Source organism: Sceloporus occidentalis, unplaced genomic scaffold (genome assembly GCF_023333645.1).
Source record: "Sceloporus occidentalis isolate IW3139 unplaced genomic scaffold, rSceOcc1.0.p SCAF_1, whole genome shotgun sequence".
In the NCBI taxonomy this organism is placed as follows: domain Eukaryota; kingdom Metazoa; phylum Chordata; class Lepidosauria; order Squamata; family Phrynosomatidae; genus Sceloporus; species Sceloporus occidentalis.
In genome coordinates this window covers 151,579,645-151,596,698 of record NW_028316981.1, presented here as the reverse complement: position 1 = coordinate 151,596,698, position 17,054 = coordinate 151,579,645, and the positions used below count along the sequence as shown (strand labels likewise).

At 43.6% G+C, this 17,054-nt stretch overlaps 1 protein-coding gene across 3 annotated transcripts in view; it reads left to right on the top strand.

The window, feature by feature from the left end:
* The window catches only part of KMT2D (lysine methyltransferase 2D), a 203,916-nt gene that overhangs the window by 98,345 nt on the left and 88,517 nt on the right, over positions 1-17,054 (top strand). For all 3 annotated transcript variants that reach the window (XM_089477537.1, XM_089477543.1, XM_089477551.1), the window contains exons 36-40: positions 1,685-3,831; positions 4,992-5,115; positions 11,720-11,810; positions 12,421-12,484; positions 13,735-13,967. In XM_089477537.1, the coding sequence (XP_089333663.1) occupies positions 1,685-3,831; positions 4,992-5,115; positions 11,720-11,810; positions 12,421-12,484; positions 13,735-13,967 (2,659 nt within the window). The remainder of the gene's footprint in view (positions 1-1,684; positions 3,832-4,991; positions 5,116-11,719; positions 11,811-12,420; positions 12,485-13,734; positions 13,968-17,054) is intronic.

Below are 17,054 nucleotides of genomic sequence, written 5' to 3'. Positions count from 1 at the left end.
CACATGCTGCCTGATATTGGAAGCAAATCATGGTCAGCCCTAGTTAGTACTTGGATGGGACACCAACAATGAATCAGATTCCTTGATTTATAATTATGAAATTAAAGTAAAATTCCTTAAACACACAATTGTATTTAATAAACACATAGTATTTGGTCAGCATATCCACACTTACCTCTCGTGGTCATTGCACCACAGTTATAACAAGAATAGAACCTAGGACCTTAAAAATAGCATTGCAATCTGAAAAAGTTAATATAGGTCTTAGAGGAACTGAATCCAGCAGGGATTCTGATGGCAGCATAACCTGAGGAAGCATGTGATGATTATGAGTTGAGATCTTCACCTTTGGTGGTTAAGAATGTGGCCACCATAGTGAGATTATTGCATAGGTCAAAAAGTATTAATTGTTTTTACTGTGAGAATGCAGTAACTTTCCTCATCTTGCATAGAAATGGAGCATGCATTTTTACATAAGAGTTTGTTTAGTGTGCCTGTACATGTATAAAGAAAGCACATCATGCTTTATAGCCCAGGGAGCATCCATTGTATAGTCAGGCAATCAAGAAGATGACAGAGGTTGTGAGGGAGAGAGGCTGGACAGTGGAAAGGGATGGTGCCAGTGCACTATAACAATTCCTGGAACAACGTACCATCTGTGCCTTAGAACAGTGGTTCCCTAACTTTGGTCTGTCTATCGGTTGGTTTGGGCTTCCGCTCCCAGTTTGATCAACAGTTAAAAATTCTGGGAGATGAAGCCAAGACCATAGTTTGGGGATCACTTAGAGTCATGGTCCCCAAACTGTGCTCTTTAAGGAATTTTGGACTTCAGTTCCCAGAAGCCCAGACTATTGGTCAACATAGCTGAGGCTCCTGTGAGCTGAAATCCAAAATCTCTTAAAGGGCACAGTTTGGGGACCACTGACTTAGATGGATGTATCTGTAAGCAGTGTGATCTGGATTTCTTTTTCTATTTTCTGTTTTGCTTTGCTCAGTGCAGTAGCTGAATGAGTGTAACTGTGTTTCTTTGGAGTCTTAAATATATACTTTATATTATAAAGTATAAGGAATGTTGTCCTTGTTTCTGAATAGATTATACAGATCACTGTGAACTGTAGGGTTCCAGTGACAGCATATGCCTGACAAGTATATATGTGGTGGTGTGTTCAGAAAAGAAAGTTCATATCTTTGAAGATTCAGCCATCTTTGATTATCTTTGATTAACCTGGCATTTGGGCTTCATATTAATAATAATAATAATACGTTTTATTTATAGACCGCTATTCCTCAATGATCATAGCGGTGTACATTAAAAATTGAATACAACACAAATACAAGGTGACAGTTAAAGGAGGGAGAAATCTCGTCCTTCAGGCAGTCCAAGATGTTGCTGGTCTGCCTGATGGCTCCCTCTGAGGCCGAGATGACAGTTGAGGAGGGAGGGGCCTCTTCCTTCAGGCAGTCCAAGATGTTGCTGGTCTGCCTGATGGCTCCCTCTGAGGCCGAGATGACAGTTGAGGAGGGAGGGGCCTCTTCCATCAGGCAGTCCCTGATGTTGCTGGTCTGCCTGATGGCTTCCTCATATATTAGCCTGTAGATAGTGATACTGGGGTCCCCATCTATTTTCTGGCATTGACATTCCTCCCCTCTTTCTTTTTTCTTTCTTTCTTTTCCCCCCACCTAGGACATCGATGGTAGCGGCACAGCCATTTTATCCCCGCAGTGTCTTCCAGGCCCAGTCTCCACAGCAGCAGATGTGGCAGCAGCAGCAGCAGCAGCAACAACAAGCAATTTCCATGCGTCTCCCTGTCCCTTCACGCTTTCCACAGCTCCCCACTCAAGATGTGAGCCGCCAAGCCCTGGGAGGCTTAGCCACACGGCTGCCAGGCACTGGTGAACAGATCCAGGCTTCAGCAGGCACAGTGGGAGCTCAGTTTATTGAACTGCGGCACAACATCCAGAAGGGGGTCCTTGGGAGTGGAGCTGGAGCTGCTCCCACATTCATCCAACAAAATCCACAAGTTAGGCCCAGATTCTTCTTGCCTGGGAATGATGGCTGTAATCAGACTTTGAAGACTTCTGTTATGCCCTTGCAAGCTCCTGCCCTAGGAAGCCAAGGCATGCCAGTTCAGAAGATCCCTATCTCCCCCTCCTCTCAAGGGTCAGAGATGAGCAACAACCATCACCCCCAAGCCAAGGCTGTGCCCCAGTTAATTCTTCCCCCTAGCAACTTGGAGATACAACAAATCCCTCCTCGACCACTCTCCTCCTCCGGCCCTAAAGATGTACCTATCCCAACCCCAGCTGCTGTTGATACTACCCCAGTTGTCAGCAAGAACCAGTTAGGTCTGTCCAGTAGGCCATTGCCTTGTGAGGTGCCAGTAGAACCAGATCTAGATGATGACTTTGATTCTCACAAGGATCTCGAGGATGACGATGATTTGGCTAACTTGAGTCTTGATCCAGATGTTGCCAAGGGTGATGATGATCTTGGAAACTTGGATAACCTGGAGACCAATGACCCACACCTTGATGACCTTCTGAATGGGGATGAGTTTGACTTGTTGGCCTACACAGATCCAGAGCTGGACACTGGGGACAAGAAGGACATCTTCAATGAGCATTTGCGTTTGGTGGAATCTGCCAATGAAAAGGCTGAACGTGAGGCTCTGCTCAAGAAAGAACCATCTACTGGGCCTTACGTCAAGGACACTTCGTCCACTGCTGCTGGGAAGCCTGATGAGCAGAAGGCACCATCTGTGCCCAGAGATGATGGTCTAAAATCTAAAGAGGGACTTGGCCTCCTCCAAGTTCCCTGCTCATCTTCTGCCGGGGTGATGCCATCACCCATCCTCACAAACTACAAGGCCCAAAGTGGCATGGTGGATAGCAAGGGAGTTAGCCTTCCAGCTGATATCAAGCCCAAGATAGAAGAAGGCTGTCTGAAGTCCTCACCATGCCAATTTAGCTCCAGCACCTCAGACAAGCTTCCCATCAAATCTGAAGGATCTGAGAAAATGGTTGCCACCTTAGCAGTCAACATCAAGCCCAGCCAGAACCTCATGAGCCCAGGTGGGATTCGACTTGGCATCACCCAGTTCCCCAGCAACAGTCACACTTCCCTCTCAGATAAAGTCCTCTATGGCACCCCAAGCCGCCCACCACTCACTCCTGTCCAGATGACCAACACCAGTAACTCTATCCTGGAAAAATTTGAGTTAGATGGAGGGCCCTTGAACCTCCCTAATACTCAGCAGCACTCTCCAGCTGATGACCTGGACAAGATGGAAAGCTCTCTGGTGGCCAGCGAACTGCCTCTCTTAATTGAGGACCTGCTGGAGCACGAGAAGAAGGAACTGCAGAAGAAACAGCAGTTGTCTGCTCAAATGCCAGGAAGCTCCCAGAACCTTCAGCCCCATACTGTGTTGGCTCACTCTACACCCCATTCCCAACCTCATGATGGGCAGCTGGTGAACCCACAGCAACAGCTTCAGTTGGGCCTAGTGGCCAGGCAACAGGGTATGGTGGTCAACCAGCAACTGATGCAGCAGCAACAGCAACGTCTGGCTGGTCCCCAGCAAAGCCAGGTACTAGCGCCACATATGGGAGTGGCTCAGAACCAAGCTCATATGCTTGCTACTCAGCATAGCATCCAGGCAGTCCATAGTCAACAAAACCACCAGCAGGTTTTAACTCAGAAGCCCATGCCTGGAGTTCAGCCACCACCACCGCAGCAGCCACCACAGCCACAGCAGCAGATGATGGGGTTAAAGTCCCAACAAGTTGTGATGCAACAGCAACAGCTGGCTAACAATTTCTTCCCTGATACAGGTAGGAGTCGTATGAGAAGTTTGTGTATAGCATTCTGTTTTCACCAAGGCAACAGAACCGTTCAATTTTGATGTCAAGCTTTAAACATAGATTAAAATTTGCTGCTTCATTGATGTGTAGGGATGGACCATAAAGAAAAATGCCCAGAATTTGCAGTCTATACTGAGTGAGGGATTCTGGGATGTAGCCCAAAAAAAGTTTCTGAATTCTGGTCAAGGCCTGCTCTTGTGCATGGGTACATCAGGTCAGTTCTCAATGAGCTGAATGAGATGGAAGAATAAATGGAGGTAGTTTTTTCTTGACTACTCTCTGCCTTCCAAGGTCATTTGGTATATTTTATTTATTGGGTCTGAAGCTTTGAAAGGGCAACATTTATTTAGGCATTATATTAACTACTAGAGCTGCATCTGCAGTATAACAGCATCATGTTGCAAATGCTAGCCTAAATCCACCCTAGATGTTTAAGTGCTGGAGGGGTAGGACTGGCTTCCAACTGTCCTTTGGCAGGGAGTGTTCCTCCAAGCTATTACTCATTCATTCTTGTGGAGTTTGTGTTAAAGCCCTAACATTCTATAATAAGGGTGGGCAACTCCTCAGGTGTGGGAGCTACAGATCCCACCACCCCATCCTTAGAGTATCTCAGTATTTCCAGCCCACCATAGTTTTTATGATTTATGCAGAATTTTCTGTTAAATTGGGGAACTTTGTGGAGTAACTTCAGTATTTTCAGGCCCTATGGCTTGTTTCAGATTAAAGAGAGTTTTCCCCCTACCCAGAAGTTACTTTTAGTCTGAGAAAAAGGCCTCATTTGCAGAAAACAGATCAGCCCACCCATTGCTGAAATTGCTGCCTCCATGGCTTCTAGGCATTTTGGAGTTGGCTTTTTTTAAAAAAAAACTTTTTAAAAAAATTAACTAAAAATGGAGAGGTATGGGGGGAGTGGTTCACTAGGGCCATTATGCGGCAGGTGTGCATGTGGCTCATGGATTGCTCTTTGCTCACCCCTGTTCTGTCATGTTGGAGGGGCTAATGGGAGGCCAATCTTTTCTTATTTAGATTTGGGAGCTTCATTATATTCATTAAATTCATTCAGATTTGGGAGCACAGAAATGAGCACATGACTTCCTGATGTCCCTTTTTCTCCTTTCTCCCCTGTGCAGATCTGGATAAATTTGCTACTGAGGACATAATGGATCCTATTGCCAAGGCCAAGATGGTGGCTTTGAAGGGTATCAAGAAGGTCATGGCACAGGGCAGCATTGGAGTGGCTCCTGGTATGAATAGGTAAGTATTGTTCATGGAGGGTGAGTCAATCAGCAGTGAGTGTGAAAGCTGTAATTCCATAACCCTGGAAGGGATCTTGTTCTATACATAGCCAGGTGAGGTTTGAGTTGCTTTTTAATAATAATAATAATAAATAAATAAAACTTATCTGTACCCCGCTTAAAACTTTTATCTGTACCCCACTTTTTGTTAAAACAATGAATCCCAGTTACAAGAAAACTTAAATGACATTTTTATTTTGTTTCTCTGGGTTGGTGAAAGGAGAAGTCAGCATAGCCTGGGTTTTCTCTCCATTACTGATTAGGGAAATGCAAAAGAATAACATGTGGCCCAAAGGAATAGTGATTTGTTCCTTCAGGTTTCTGTGCCCAGAACAAGCTCTCCCCCCCTTTCACCCCCCCCCCCCATTTTTTGCACTGGAGCCCTTGAGTCCCACTTCTCTGATCTATATTTATTTTTCTCCTGTTTGATTTTTCTGTTTTATTTCTTCTGTCTATGAACAAACAAAACAAAAACATGCCTTGAGTTCCCTCCCCAAATACCTTGTATTTCCCTTCCTTTATAACTTATGTTATGGGAGAAATTAGATGTTTCTTCCAAGAAGATGATAGTCTCTTATTATTATTGTTTAGATTGCTTGGATCTCGACAGGTTAAGGCCAATTAAGCCAGCTTATAACTTTCTCATCACATGTGGGAGTCAGTGGAGTAGTTCTTTCCTCAAGTGGTTGTAGCTGTAGGGCAATTCAAGTTTCCTAAGGCTTTGTTAAAGAAACAAAAAAATTAAATATCAAAAGTATCAAAGCCAAGCCTGATAGTATCTAGTATCACTTGCTGCCCCTCACTCCTGGAACCTTCTTCCCCCACAAGCAAGAGCCATCACTTCTTTAACCAGCTTCAAAACGGAGTTGAAAACCATCCTGTTCAGAGAAGCCTTCCCAGGCATTGCATAATTGTCGCTTACTATTTGATGTTCTTTTGGTGCCTGTTTATCAAACCATTTCCTGTATTGCTATGTACTGTATATGCATTATCCTACTCGAGAGTATGTATTTTCCCTGGAAAATGATTAACCACCCATTATGAAACCAAGCCCTCCCTCCAGTCCATCTGCCTTGGTCCAGGCCTCGGAGGTAGAGAGGAACTGCTGGACCTCTTACCCTTTCCCTCCACCACTCCCTTCTTCTGTGTCATGTCTTTTTAGATTGTAAGCCCGAGGGCAGGGATCCGTCTAACTAAAAAGATTGCATGTACAGCGCTGTGTAAATTTACAGCGCTTCATAAATAAAGGTTAATAATAATAATAGCATTAAATCAGCAGAGTAGTAGACAAGTGTCCTTGTCTAACTATGTTTCTCTAAGAACTGGGACTAACTCAAAAACCAACACAAGTAGCTTGCAGTTTAAACAAAAGTTTACTAATGGCTTGAATTTACATATGCATAAAGGCTATATCCTGACCTAGCTAATGAATAGTTCAGGTAAAGAATAATGTTTTTATTTCACCATCTTTCCAAAGAAAGTTGAGAGAGGAGGAAGATGGGGAACCCAACAGGAGAAGAGAAAATCAAGAGAGAACTTCCCAAAAGAGGGAAGTGACCTGAATCACATGGTTTGTTTACCAGTTTGCAAAGTTATTGTCCTTTGATTCAGTAGGAACAAATAGGATGCTTTAATGAGGGGAGACAGCAGGATTTCCATTCAGGAAAATCTATCTAAAGAGGAGAAGAGAGAATGCAAAAAAAATATCTTCCAACAGTAGCAGCACCCCTGGTGGAGATGTAGGTCTAAAGCCATCAATAGCACTAGTGGAGCTCTTGGCTAATGTGAGTGAAGGGAAGTAGTAGAATTGGCCTTAGAGCTACTGTCTGAACCTACCTACCAGTATCTTTCCTTATCCGAACAGCGATAGCTAAACATTCGGTGGTCAAGGGAGATGGTTCCTAATCTATCCTTTCCTGGCAAATTGTGAAAACAATTGTCTGGCTCTCCCAGACCTGCCTGTCACTTTTGAGTGACAGTTTCCCATGTCTTTTTCTAACCACATTGGGAACAGTGTGACTAGCTGTCATTTTGAGTGTAATTCAAACCATTTTGATTACATAGGGGACTAACATTTTCCCAATGGAATTTTTAAAGATGCAGATACCCCAAGAAAAGGATATCCTGGAAGTTCCAAATTGGAAATACATCTGGGGAAGAGAGTGAATGGTCTGACACAGGTTTTACTCGTGAATTTTCAGAGAAACTGATTCAGAAGATTTTCCTCCCTTTATTATCTAAAGTGTCTGCAGCCATTGGTCTGTCTACTTCCAACCCTGCTTTGGACAAAGAAGGGGAGCAAGTTGAGCTTAATGAAGGTGGAACTATACCAATCAAAGGGCCTGAACAGACAGGCCAAAATAAAGCTGCTTTGGGTTACTTTGGAGGTATGCTGTTTAAATACTGCATGCATCCTAAGAAGCCAGAAGCCGCACCAAAGCCATGCTCCAGTCCTAAGGACTAGAGCGCAGCTTTGGCTCAGCTTCTGGCCTCTTAAGATGTGTGTGTCATTTAAACAGCATACCTCCAAAGTGACCCAAAGCAGCTTTATTTTGGCCTGTCTGTTCAGGTCCAAAGTCTTCAGAAAGAGATTCCTTTTGTCCTCTGTTATTCTACAGCTGGTAAGGTCAAAATGGGCTTCTCCTTTAGAAAGCAAGAAGGACACTCTAATAGCACAAACGTTTTAGACCAAATAAACATGTGATGGATAAATGAAAAGTTCCCTTGGTTGATGCTCCAGTTGCTGCTCTAGCATCTGTTGATCTAGTACAGTAGTTCCCAAACTTTCAGCCTCCAGATGCTTTGAACTTCAGCTTCCAGAATTCTTAAGCTTCATGGGACTTTGGGATTTGAAGTTTGGGAACTAACAATAGCATCTAAAAAAGGTGAAGGGTCACTACTAGACCTCTGCAGAGTGGGTGGAGTTCAATTCCAAACCACTACAGAGGCTCCTTGGGCCATTTCAATGTCAAATTGCCCATTGAAAGCACCCATTCCTGGTCTTCCATCTCATCTTTGGTACTCACTGAAGTAAAGGACTTGCCTTGAACATCTAGAACAAGCCTGCACAGCATAAGGTCTGCAGGCCGCTTGCAGCCCACCAAAGGATTTCAGGTGGCCCACGAGGACTTCAAGGCTACTGCACTTGCTCAGCTTTCTCCTGTGAAAGAGCCAGGCTGCAGAAGAGGAGAACGAGTATATGTTCACAGAGCCTCTTCTGTGGCCAGGAGGAAGGGCGAATGTGGGGCCCCCAAACTGCCTCTGCAGCCAGGCTTTCTCCTGGGAAAGAACCAGGCTGAGGCGGAGGAGGATGGAATTAATATTAATAATATTTCTTACTAATTAATTTATTATTAATTAATAATAATGAATTATTTAATCATTAATAATTAATTAATGATTAGCTTATTCTTTAATTATACCTTTACTTAGAAAGTGAGCCCCTAAAAACCTATCTGTGGCCCAAAGAGGTTTAGCCTGTTTTAATTTTGGTCCCTACCTACTGCCAAGTTGTTCATGTTTGGTCTAGAAAAAGGTTCACCTTTCTCAGAACCTCATTACATATAGGTCACCACAGATGTCAGTCTCCTCAGCTGGGGTGCTCATGATTGGTGCTGTTGATGAGGGCCTATGGGAGCCACAAAAGAACCTCCTCCCTAAGCATATATTGGTTTGAATTAAGAGTGGCCTAGTACTGATCTACTATTGCTGATCTACTTTTCCATCTGCACCTGAAGGAGACATATATTAGTACTTAACAGAGAATATCTCATTATTCTATGACCAAATAAGGAAGATTCTGGTCCAGGTTTCTTTACAGGGAGACAGCCTTATAATTCAGTTGGGCAAAGAGCTCACTCCACTCCATCACAGCTCAGTTTATGGGAGAAACAGTGAATTCTCAGGCATATTATCTAAGCAGACATGCTCTTTTTTCTAAGCAATGGAGCTTGAATACAGCTTCCTTTCATCAGATACAAGGATTTGGAGAAACATCTGTGGACATGTTTGTACAGTGGACCCTCCATTGCCATGTATTCTTTATCCACAGATTCAGCTATCTATAGCTTGAAAGCCATAAATATTCCAAAAAGTTGCCATTTTATATGAGGGACACAATTTCACCATACCATTGTATGTAATGGAACTTAATCATCCGTAGATTGTGGTATTCATGAGGGATCCTGGAACAAAACCCTAGCAAATGCCAAGGGTCCAGAGTACCTAACAGCAACTACAAACAACCCAGATTCATCAGGCAGAAGACTTGAATGCTGTCCACCCTAGGTGGTCTCAGGGCTTCATCTGTCTCTTTTCTCCTCTTCCACTGTTAGTCAAGGTGATCAGAAAGAAGTCTCAGGCAAGCTTAATAACCCTCCTCTGATCCAGGAAACTAATTCTGAGTCCTGCTACACCTAGCGCTAGCTGAGCTGTGGTTTCTTTCCTTGAATCCAGATCTGCTGATCCAGGATCTCATTCAGTATTTGGATATAGCCTGACTCCAATTAGCTGTCTGGACACTGAGTGACAGACTGTATGAGACCTTAATTGCTCTAGTCAAGACTTTTCCATCCTCTTGTCATCAAGAAGGAAATTAACCAGAAAAATTTATGAGACCATTTACTAGATGCTGTCTACAGTCACTCAGCATCTGCTCATCACCTGTTTTCCTTCCTACAGGAAGGACTTGATGTGGACATCAGACCTAACACATTGAAAAAGCAGGTGGGGGTTATATCCTCAGTCTTATCCAGCCCAGTCTAGGGCCTGTACAGACAGGCCAAATTAAAGCTGCTTCGGGCCACTTTGGAGGTATGCTGTTTAAATGACACACACATTTTAAGAGGCCAGAAGCCACGCCAAAGCTGTTCTCCAGTCCTTAGGACTGGAGCGTGGCTTTGGCGTGGCTTCTGGTCTCTTAGGATGCATGCATCATTTAAACAGCATACCTCCAAAGTGGCCCGAAGCAGCTTTATTTTGTTCTGTCTCTATGGGGCCATAGGCACATTTGTCCTCTCAGCCACGTCTAAAGTTTCCTCCCAAGGGCAGCACTTCTGTATCCTCCAGTGATCCCCCACTTCCCATCCCAGAATTATTATTATTGTTGTTGTTGCTATTATTATTACTTTGGTACTAAGGAAACTTACAAAACCACCTTTGATCCTCTCGGGAAACCAGCCCTTAAACTGTTTTGGCTGAAGGTGCACCCTTCTGGTGGCCATAACTACAGCAATGGTGCATATCAGAACTGGGTATCCTGTTGATTAGGAAATACTTCTGTACCTTCAGCAAAGGTTTTATCTGGCTACATTGTGATCCATCCATCCATCCTTCCTTAAAGTACTGTTTCTTTCTCATATGTCTCAAGAATTTTTTTCCTACATCATTGCACCCACATGAAACGCTCTGGCACAAACTAGATATGCATAGATCACTAAAAACTGATACTGGCAGAACTAGTTGCTTTAAATGACCCAGTTCTTTCATTATTTTTTTAACCTTGGACCATAAGGTCTTGAAGTCAACACTGTCCTTGTGGATCAAGGCATGTATTGTGTTGGCCTATGACCTTATCAGACTTCCTTGTCCCTCTAACATTATGGCTCACTTAGCACTACAAATGCAGCCACTTGAAGCACACTGAATATCTTTACCCACCACTATATAATTGAAAAATAAACATCAGTGGAAGCTACCTTTGGTAAGAAGGTGCTTCAAGACATTATCAGAAGCTTAGTTGCATCCCTAGTTGTGTAGATTTCTTCTCTCATCAGCTCAGAGAAACTCATGTTGGTTACTTACTGTGAAGGTGCATTCTGGGTTGTTGAGAGGATGAATCCATTACCTCCCATTGCAGCTAGGATTAGTGTCTTTTCTTCACTCTCTTTGTTACCCCTTGGTTGAGTTTAGCTAGGATGAGGTCTTACCTTGGAGAAGATGCCCATGCCTGAAGGAATGATTTTTTTTTTCCCCTTTGAGCCACATGTTATTCTCCTGCTGGTCTTTGACTGATGAGGGAGAAGACCCAAGCTGTATGGATTTCTCCTCTCAACAGCCCAGAATACATTTTCATGGTACATAACCAATGTGGCATTTCTGCCTGGAGGCAGATGCTGGACCAGGTCTAGCTTTTCCAGCTTCCACAACTGTTATAACTATCGAATAAGTATGCCTTTCAACTTTTATTTGATTACAACTGGGCAGGGGGAATGGAAATAGGATTTTCTAGAAATGAGGGGATGTGTTAGGATTTGCTACTAATGAATCTCTCCTACTTGAGTACTGAACACACTAGAAGGGAACATGTTATCCGCTGATCCTATTCCTGATCCCATCTACACATTATATTTTGTTTTGCCTTTAGTTGCACTTGGAGAACTTCAGAAATGGAAGGGGGGGGGGGGTTATTTGTTACATTTTGTTTTGGTGATGTTTGTTTTGAGAGACTCTGGCTGAAACTTTTCTGAAGTCTGTCTACTGAGCCAGTACTGGCTTTATTCCTTTATTCTTTCGGTCTCTCTGCAAACCAATTTTCCTGGGCTCCACTCACTTCCTTCTTTCAGGCAACAAGTTTCCCTCCTGGCTCAGAGACTGTCTGGAGCTTCCTCTTCATCTGAAATGCAGAATCATATCCTACCTGGCTCTGGAGGACAGGTAAGCAGTGGTGGTTTGGCAGACCATTTGAGATCACCATTATCCAAAATTTTTGGTTGGTGGTTTTAAGTTTGTGTTTTGGGGATGTGCTTGAGATCTTGAATGTCCTTGGTACTGGCATTGGAGTTTATGGGACAGGTAATGCTGTGAGTGGGTGTGGGTCTGGAACTGTAGTGGGGGTAGAAGGAAACGATGGCAGGTGTGAAAATTTAGGTACCGTATATACTCAATTATGTTGACTTCATGTATACGTTGAGGGCAGATTTTGGGGCCAAAATAGGGATTTTGATATGAGACATGGATAAATCAAAGATAAAACTAAGGGGCATGAAATAAAGGATTAAAGGATGAAGCAAATGATGCAAAAGAATTTACAAAATTCGATCAGGCATAACTGTTTTTGCCCACACTAAAGGTGGGATGGATGAGAGAGGGGGTTAATGCTTCCAAGACAGATTACATATATACTTGCCTTTCACAGAGGATGGTTCCTTTTTTTATATAAAATACTTACATTGACCCCATGTTTTCGGGACCAATTTTTTGACTAGCATTTCTAGATTTATACATGAGTATATACAGTATTGTGACTATTTCAAATCGCTTTCAGGAACGGAGCAGTGACCCAGCACAGACGCGTCCAAACCCACCCACTTTTGCTCAAGGTGTCATCAGTGAGTAATTGGAGACCAGGGTTACTTGTAAGGACTGTGTGTTGCTTTCTCTGTGCTGTAGAAGAATGAAAGGAGACACATGCTATATGATGATCAAGAACTTTTATTCCTTAAAAAGCTGAAAATGTTTTATCCTGATCACCAATTTGTCTTCTTCAGGGGCTATTCAGTTCTCAGGAATTTCTGGAGTTGCAGTCTGCACTCTCTATAGAAGTGAACATTTGAGTATTAGAAAAAGATGCTTCTAATATTCTGATACTCCTTCTAATACCCAAAGACCCACTACTGTAAAGAATGCAGACTGCAACTCCAGAAACTTCTGAGAATTGCCTCTGAAGAAGGCCAATTGATGATAAGACTAAAATGCATCAGGCTTTTTAAGAAATAAAAGTTTTCGAACATTGTATAGCTTGTGGAACTTTGTCTCCTTTCATTCGTGCATTGTGAATACATATTTTTAGGTTTTTGTTTTCTTATTTCCTCTTGTGGTAATGTCTTCAAGTCACTTCTTGTTCAGCAGGATTCTTGCATACTCCATTGCATATTTATTTATTCCAGATTCCTTGACCTGGAATAAGTAATGCCCCCTGATTATGAGCAGAGACCCATATGCCAATATGAGAATGCTTACTCATGCTAACTGAAAGTGGAAAGAAGATGAGGAGAATTCTAGTTGCCATAGCCATGGCAACTTTTGGCTTTCTGGATGTTTAGGATTACAACTTGTATCAGCCCCAGCCACTATAGGCAAAAGTGATAGATTGTGAGAATTGTAGTCCAAAATACACGGAAAGCCAAAAATTCCTCTCACCTTCTACTAATCACACACATCCAGAAAGGAGTGTGGACAGCGTGATTTTACACTGGTGACCCACAGGCACATAAATTGGCCAAAGTGTGATCCAATGTATGAAGAAGATGGCTTGAGGCATTACAGCAAAGGGGTGACAAATGGCATAGTTTACGCCTCCTTTGTGATGTTTGTTACATCCATGCCTTATCTCTTGCCTTATGCTTATCCATGTCCCTTCCTTTAACATTGCATCTTGCCTACTTAAGACAAATTCTTTACAGTCTCACTTTAAGAAACATATGGAGGACTTGGATGTTAGATAAACAAATATGTACATTCTGAATAGGGTTATGTAGTCCTGAATGCAGATGTAGCTGTTGGAGTTTTTCTCTGTGCAGAGTATGACTTGGGTGTGTGTCCAGCTACCAAAACCAGTATCTCCTTTCTCACCACACAGATGATGCTGATCAACGTCAGTATGAGGAGTGGCTCTTTCACACACAGCAGCTTCTCCAAATGCAACTGAAAGTACTGGAGGAGCAAATTGGCGTGCACCGCAAGTCCCGCAAGGCTCTGTGTGCCAAGCAGCGAACAGCTAAAAAGGCTGGCCGTGAGTTCCCAGAGGCTGATGCTGAGAAGCTCAAGCTGGTGACAGAACAGCAAAGCAAGATCCAGAAGCAACTGGATCAGGTATATTGTTGAAATAAACTTGTGTTTCTGTGGGTTTAGAACATGGTGGGCAGCTGCCAAGGGTTGGGGGGTTGCATTGCTCCAATCTGAACCTGGAGGGTTGCACCATCTTACTGATACCCCATCTCCTCTCTAAATTTTATGGGGAGAGGCTGAACATTTTTGCCCCCAGGTAGTGCTCCCCAGTTTTCAAGCGATGGGGTAAAGGTATCTTGAAGAAGTGGGTTGGCATTCTATGACTCGCTCTGATTGCAGGCAGGAAGTTACAATTTTAAATTGAGGAAGCCACCACTAGATGGAGCCAAACCCCTTTGGTAGCTTCAGTTTCTTTTCTGCCTCGGCTCTGAGCAGACACACGCTTCTCAGCTCCGCTTTTCTCCTTCTCCTGCCTTTATCTTAAATAATAATTATAATAATCTCCTTCTTCACCCTCTCCTCTCCTGTTCTCCTCTGCCCTTTCCTTCCTTGATTCCTTATTTTCTCACTCCATGCCACCCCTTTTTGGTGCTGCCGGGAGACCAACACCATGTCTGAGGCAGGGGACCATGAGGACAGCCCCAGCATGTTTGGGGAATTGGCATTCTTCCCGAGGGAGCAGCCCAGACACTCCCTTCCCTCCGAGGATGGAGGAGAATCACTTGGCTTCAGGGCTATTGGGGCCAGGTTGGAGGAGGGAGAATCCTCGTCTCCGCACCTCAGCCAGCCCCACCACAGTGCCAGCTCCTGGGATTGGGTCTGGACCACGACGGAGGACAGGGACAAGCCAGGCGTGAATAAGCCCTCCGCCACTCAAGGACCAGGCCCCCTTCCATTGCCGCCGGAACTATCTTCATTGATAGCCTCCTTCATCTCCACCCAGGCTGCGGCTTTGGCGGGCCAACAGCCCGATCCCTCCTCCATTTCCACAATATCAACCAGCTTGGGACCCTATCCATTCATGAAGAATTATGCATATTCAGAAAAGACTCAGTTCTTCTAAGGCTAGATCCTTCCTTCATGCCCAAAGTAAATTCCATCTTCCACAGGACTCAGGATATTTTATTACCTTCATTCTGCCCTCATCATAAAAAGGACTTAGAAAGGAAATGGCATACACTTGATGTTCGGAGGGCCATCCAAACGTCTATTTGTCTCCTTCCACAAAAACTCCATGGGAAAAAAGGTTTCATCTTCTACCCTCTCCAGATGGATCAGATCTTGCATATCAGCTTGTCATTCACCTTCAAGTTCCTCCAGCTCTGATCCAATCTATGCTCATTCTACACGCAGTGCATCCACTTCAGCTGCCTTCTCTGCAAATGCTTCCCTGGCAGAGGTGTGCAGAGCAGCTACTTGGTCATCCAAATCTACCTTTGTTAGACATTACCGGCTCGACTCAATTCAGTCATCCGAAGCTGCCTTCGGAAGGAGAGTACTACAAGCCGTAGTACCTAAATACTCAAATTGATTCTGTTAAATTCCCACCCTAGAGGGATTAGCTTTTGTAAATCCCGCTTCTTCAGGACACCATCACCCCATCGCTTGAAAAATAAACATTGGCTTACCCTGTGAGATGTTTGTTTTAAGCGATGGGGGCAAAGGTATCCTCCCCGCCCTCGGTGTGGTTTTGATCTCCTGTCAGCTTGTTCGAGGGTACATTTGGTCCTCTATCTGTTTTTACAGTTTCTCTAAAGTTATTATCTTACTGTTCAACTGTTACTTGAGTTTATACATAGTGAGTAGTTGTTATGATACAACACAATGGAATTTTTCTATAAATCTTCTTTCTCACCTTCTCCCAAACTCGCAAAAGAGATCTTTTTATTATATGGTGTTGGAATTCATTATGAACAATTGCTTTCCCATACCAAATGTGTCATGGACTGCCCTGGGCCTGACTTAGAGGCACAGTCAGAGGACTCAGACTCTGAAGACATGGAAGAGGCTGATACAGGGGCAGATCTGGGGCTGCCTGGATCAGCAGTCTCAGAGGACGCTCAGGAAGCTGCAGAGGGAGAAACAAACTCTATGGGCTCTAGCCTACAGGTGCTAGGACCTATGGAGCGATGACAGGTCTAGGAGTCTTTGAGGCTTCCAGGCTAGAAGCGGAGAGCTAATAGGTTTCAGCTGTGAGAAGCAGAGGCCTTTTAAAACACCTCCAGCTGCAGAGGTTCTTTGCATCTGATAACCGGTTTTGCAGCCTTGTTGTTCCTGTGTTCCTTGCTCTTTGACTCTGGTTATCTGACTTCTGGACTTGCCTTGTGACTACTACGCTCTTGCCTCTGCCCTTTACTGTGGCTGACTGACTGGTATTGTGTGATCTTTGGACTGCACTCTGGACTATTCCTTTGTATATTCCTCTGCTGTGCTGCCCTCAGTAGAGGTAAGCAGGACAAAATGTAAGCGTGCACCTGAACCTGTTATTAAATCCTTCTAATGTTAAAAGTTTATCATTTGCTAATGTAATCCACTTGATCAACCAATTTATTGCATTCACTTGATAATACAAGTTAAGGTCTGGTAGTCCTCCCCCCTTCTTCTCTTTGACAAGTCATTGTTTTCCATTTGATACACGTTTTTTTGCTGTTCCATACAAAAGATCTTATTTCTTTCTGCCACTCTTTTAAAGGATTATCACTATTCAGGTTCGGGATGGTTTGGAATAAAACATTTAACTTCGGTAGTACCATCATCTTGGTTGCTTCTTTGCATCCTAAAAGTGATAATTGCAATTTTGACCATATTTCATATCTTTATTAATCTCATTCCACTTTACTTTATAATTGTTATCAAAAACATCAATATTTGTCATCCAGATTCCTAAATATTTCACCATCTTTTTTTATCTTGCATTTTGATATATTTTCCACTTCAGGATCTTCGCTTATACAGTGTGCCCACGTTATACACAGTTGCACCTGGATGGCTGCCAATTTCGATCCAAATCGATCCCTGTCTTCTAGAGTCATACCAATTGGATGGCTGCCCAACTTCAACCTTCATCGGTTCCTGACTCTCCAAGGTCAAACGAATTGGCTGACAGTCTGACTTTGATCCTCATTGGTCTCATAGCGACTGGATGACAGCCTGTCATTGATCCTCGTTGGT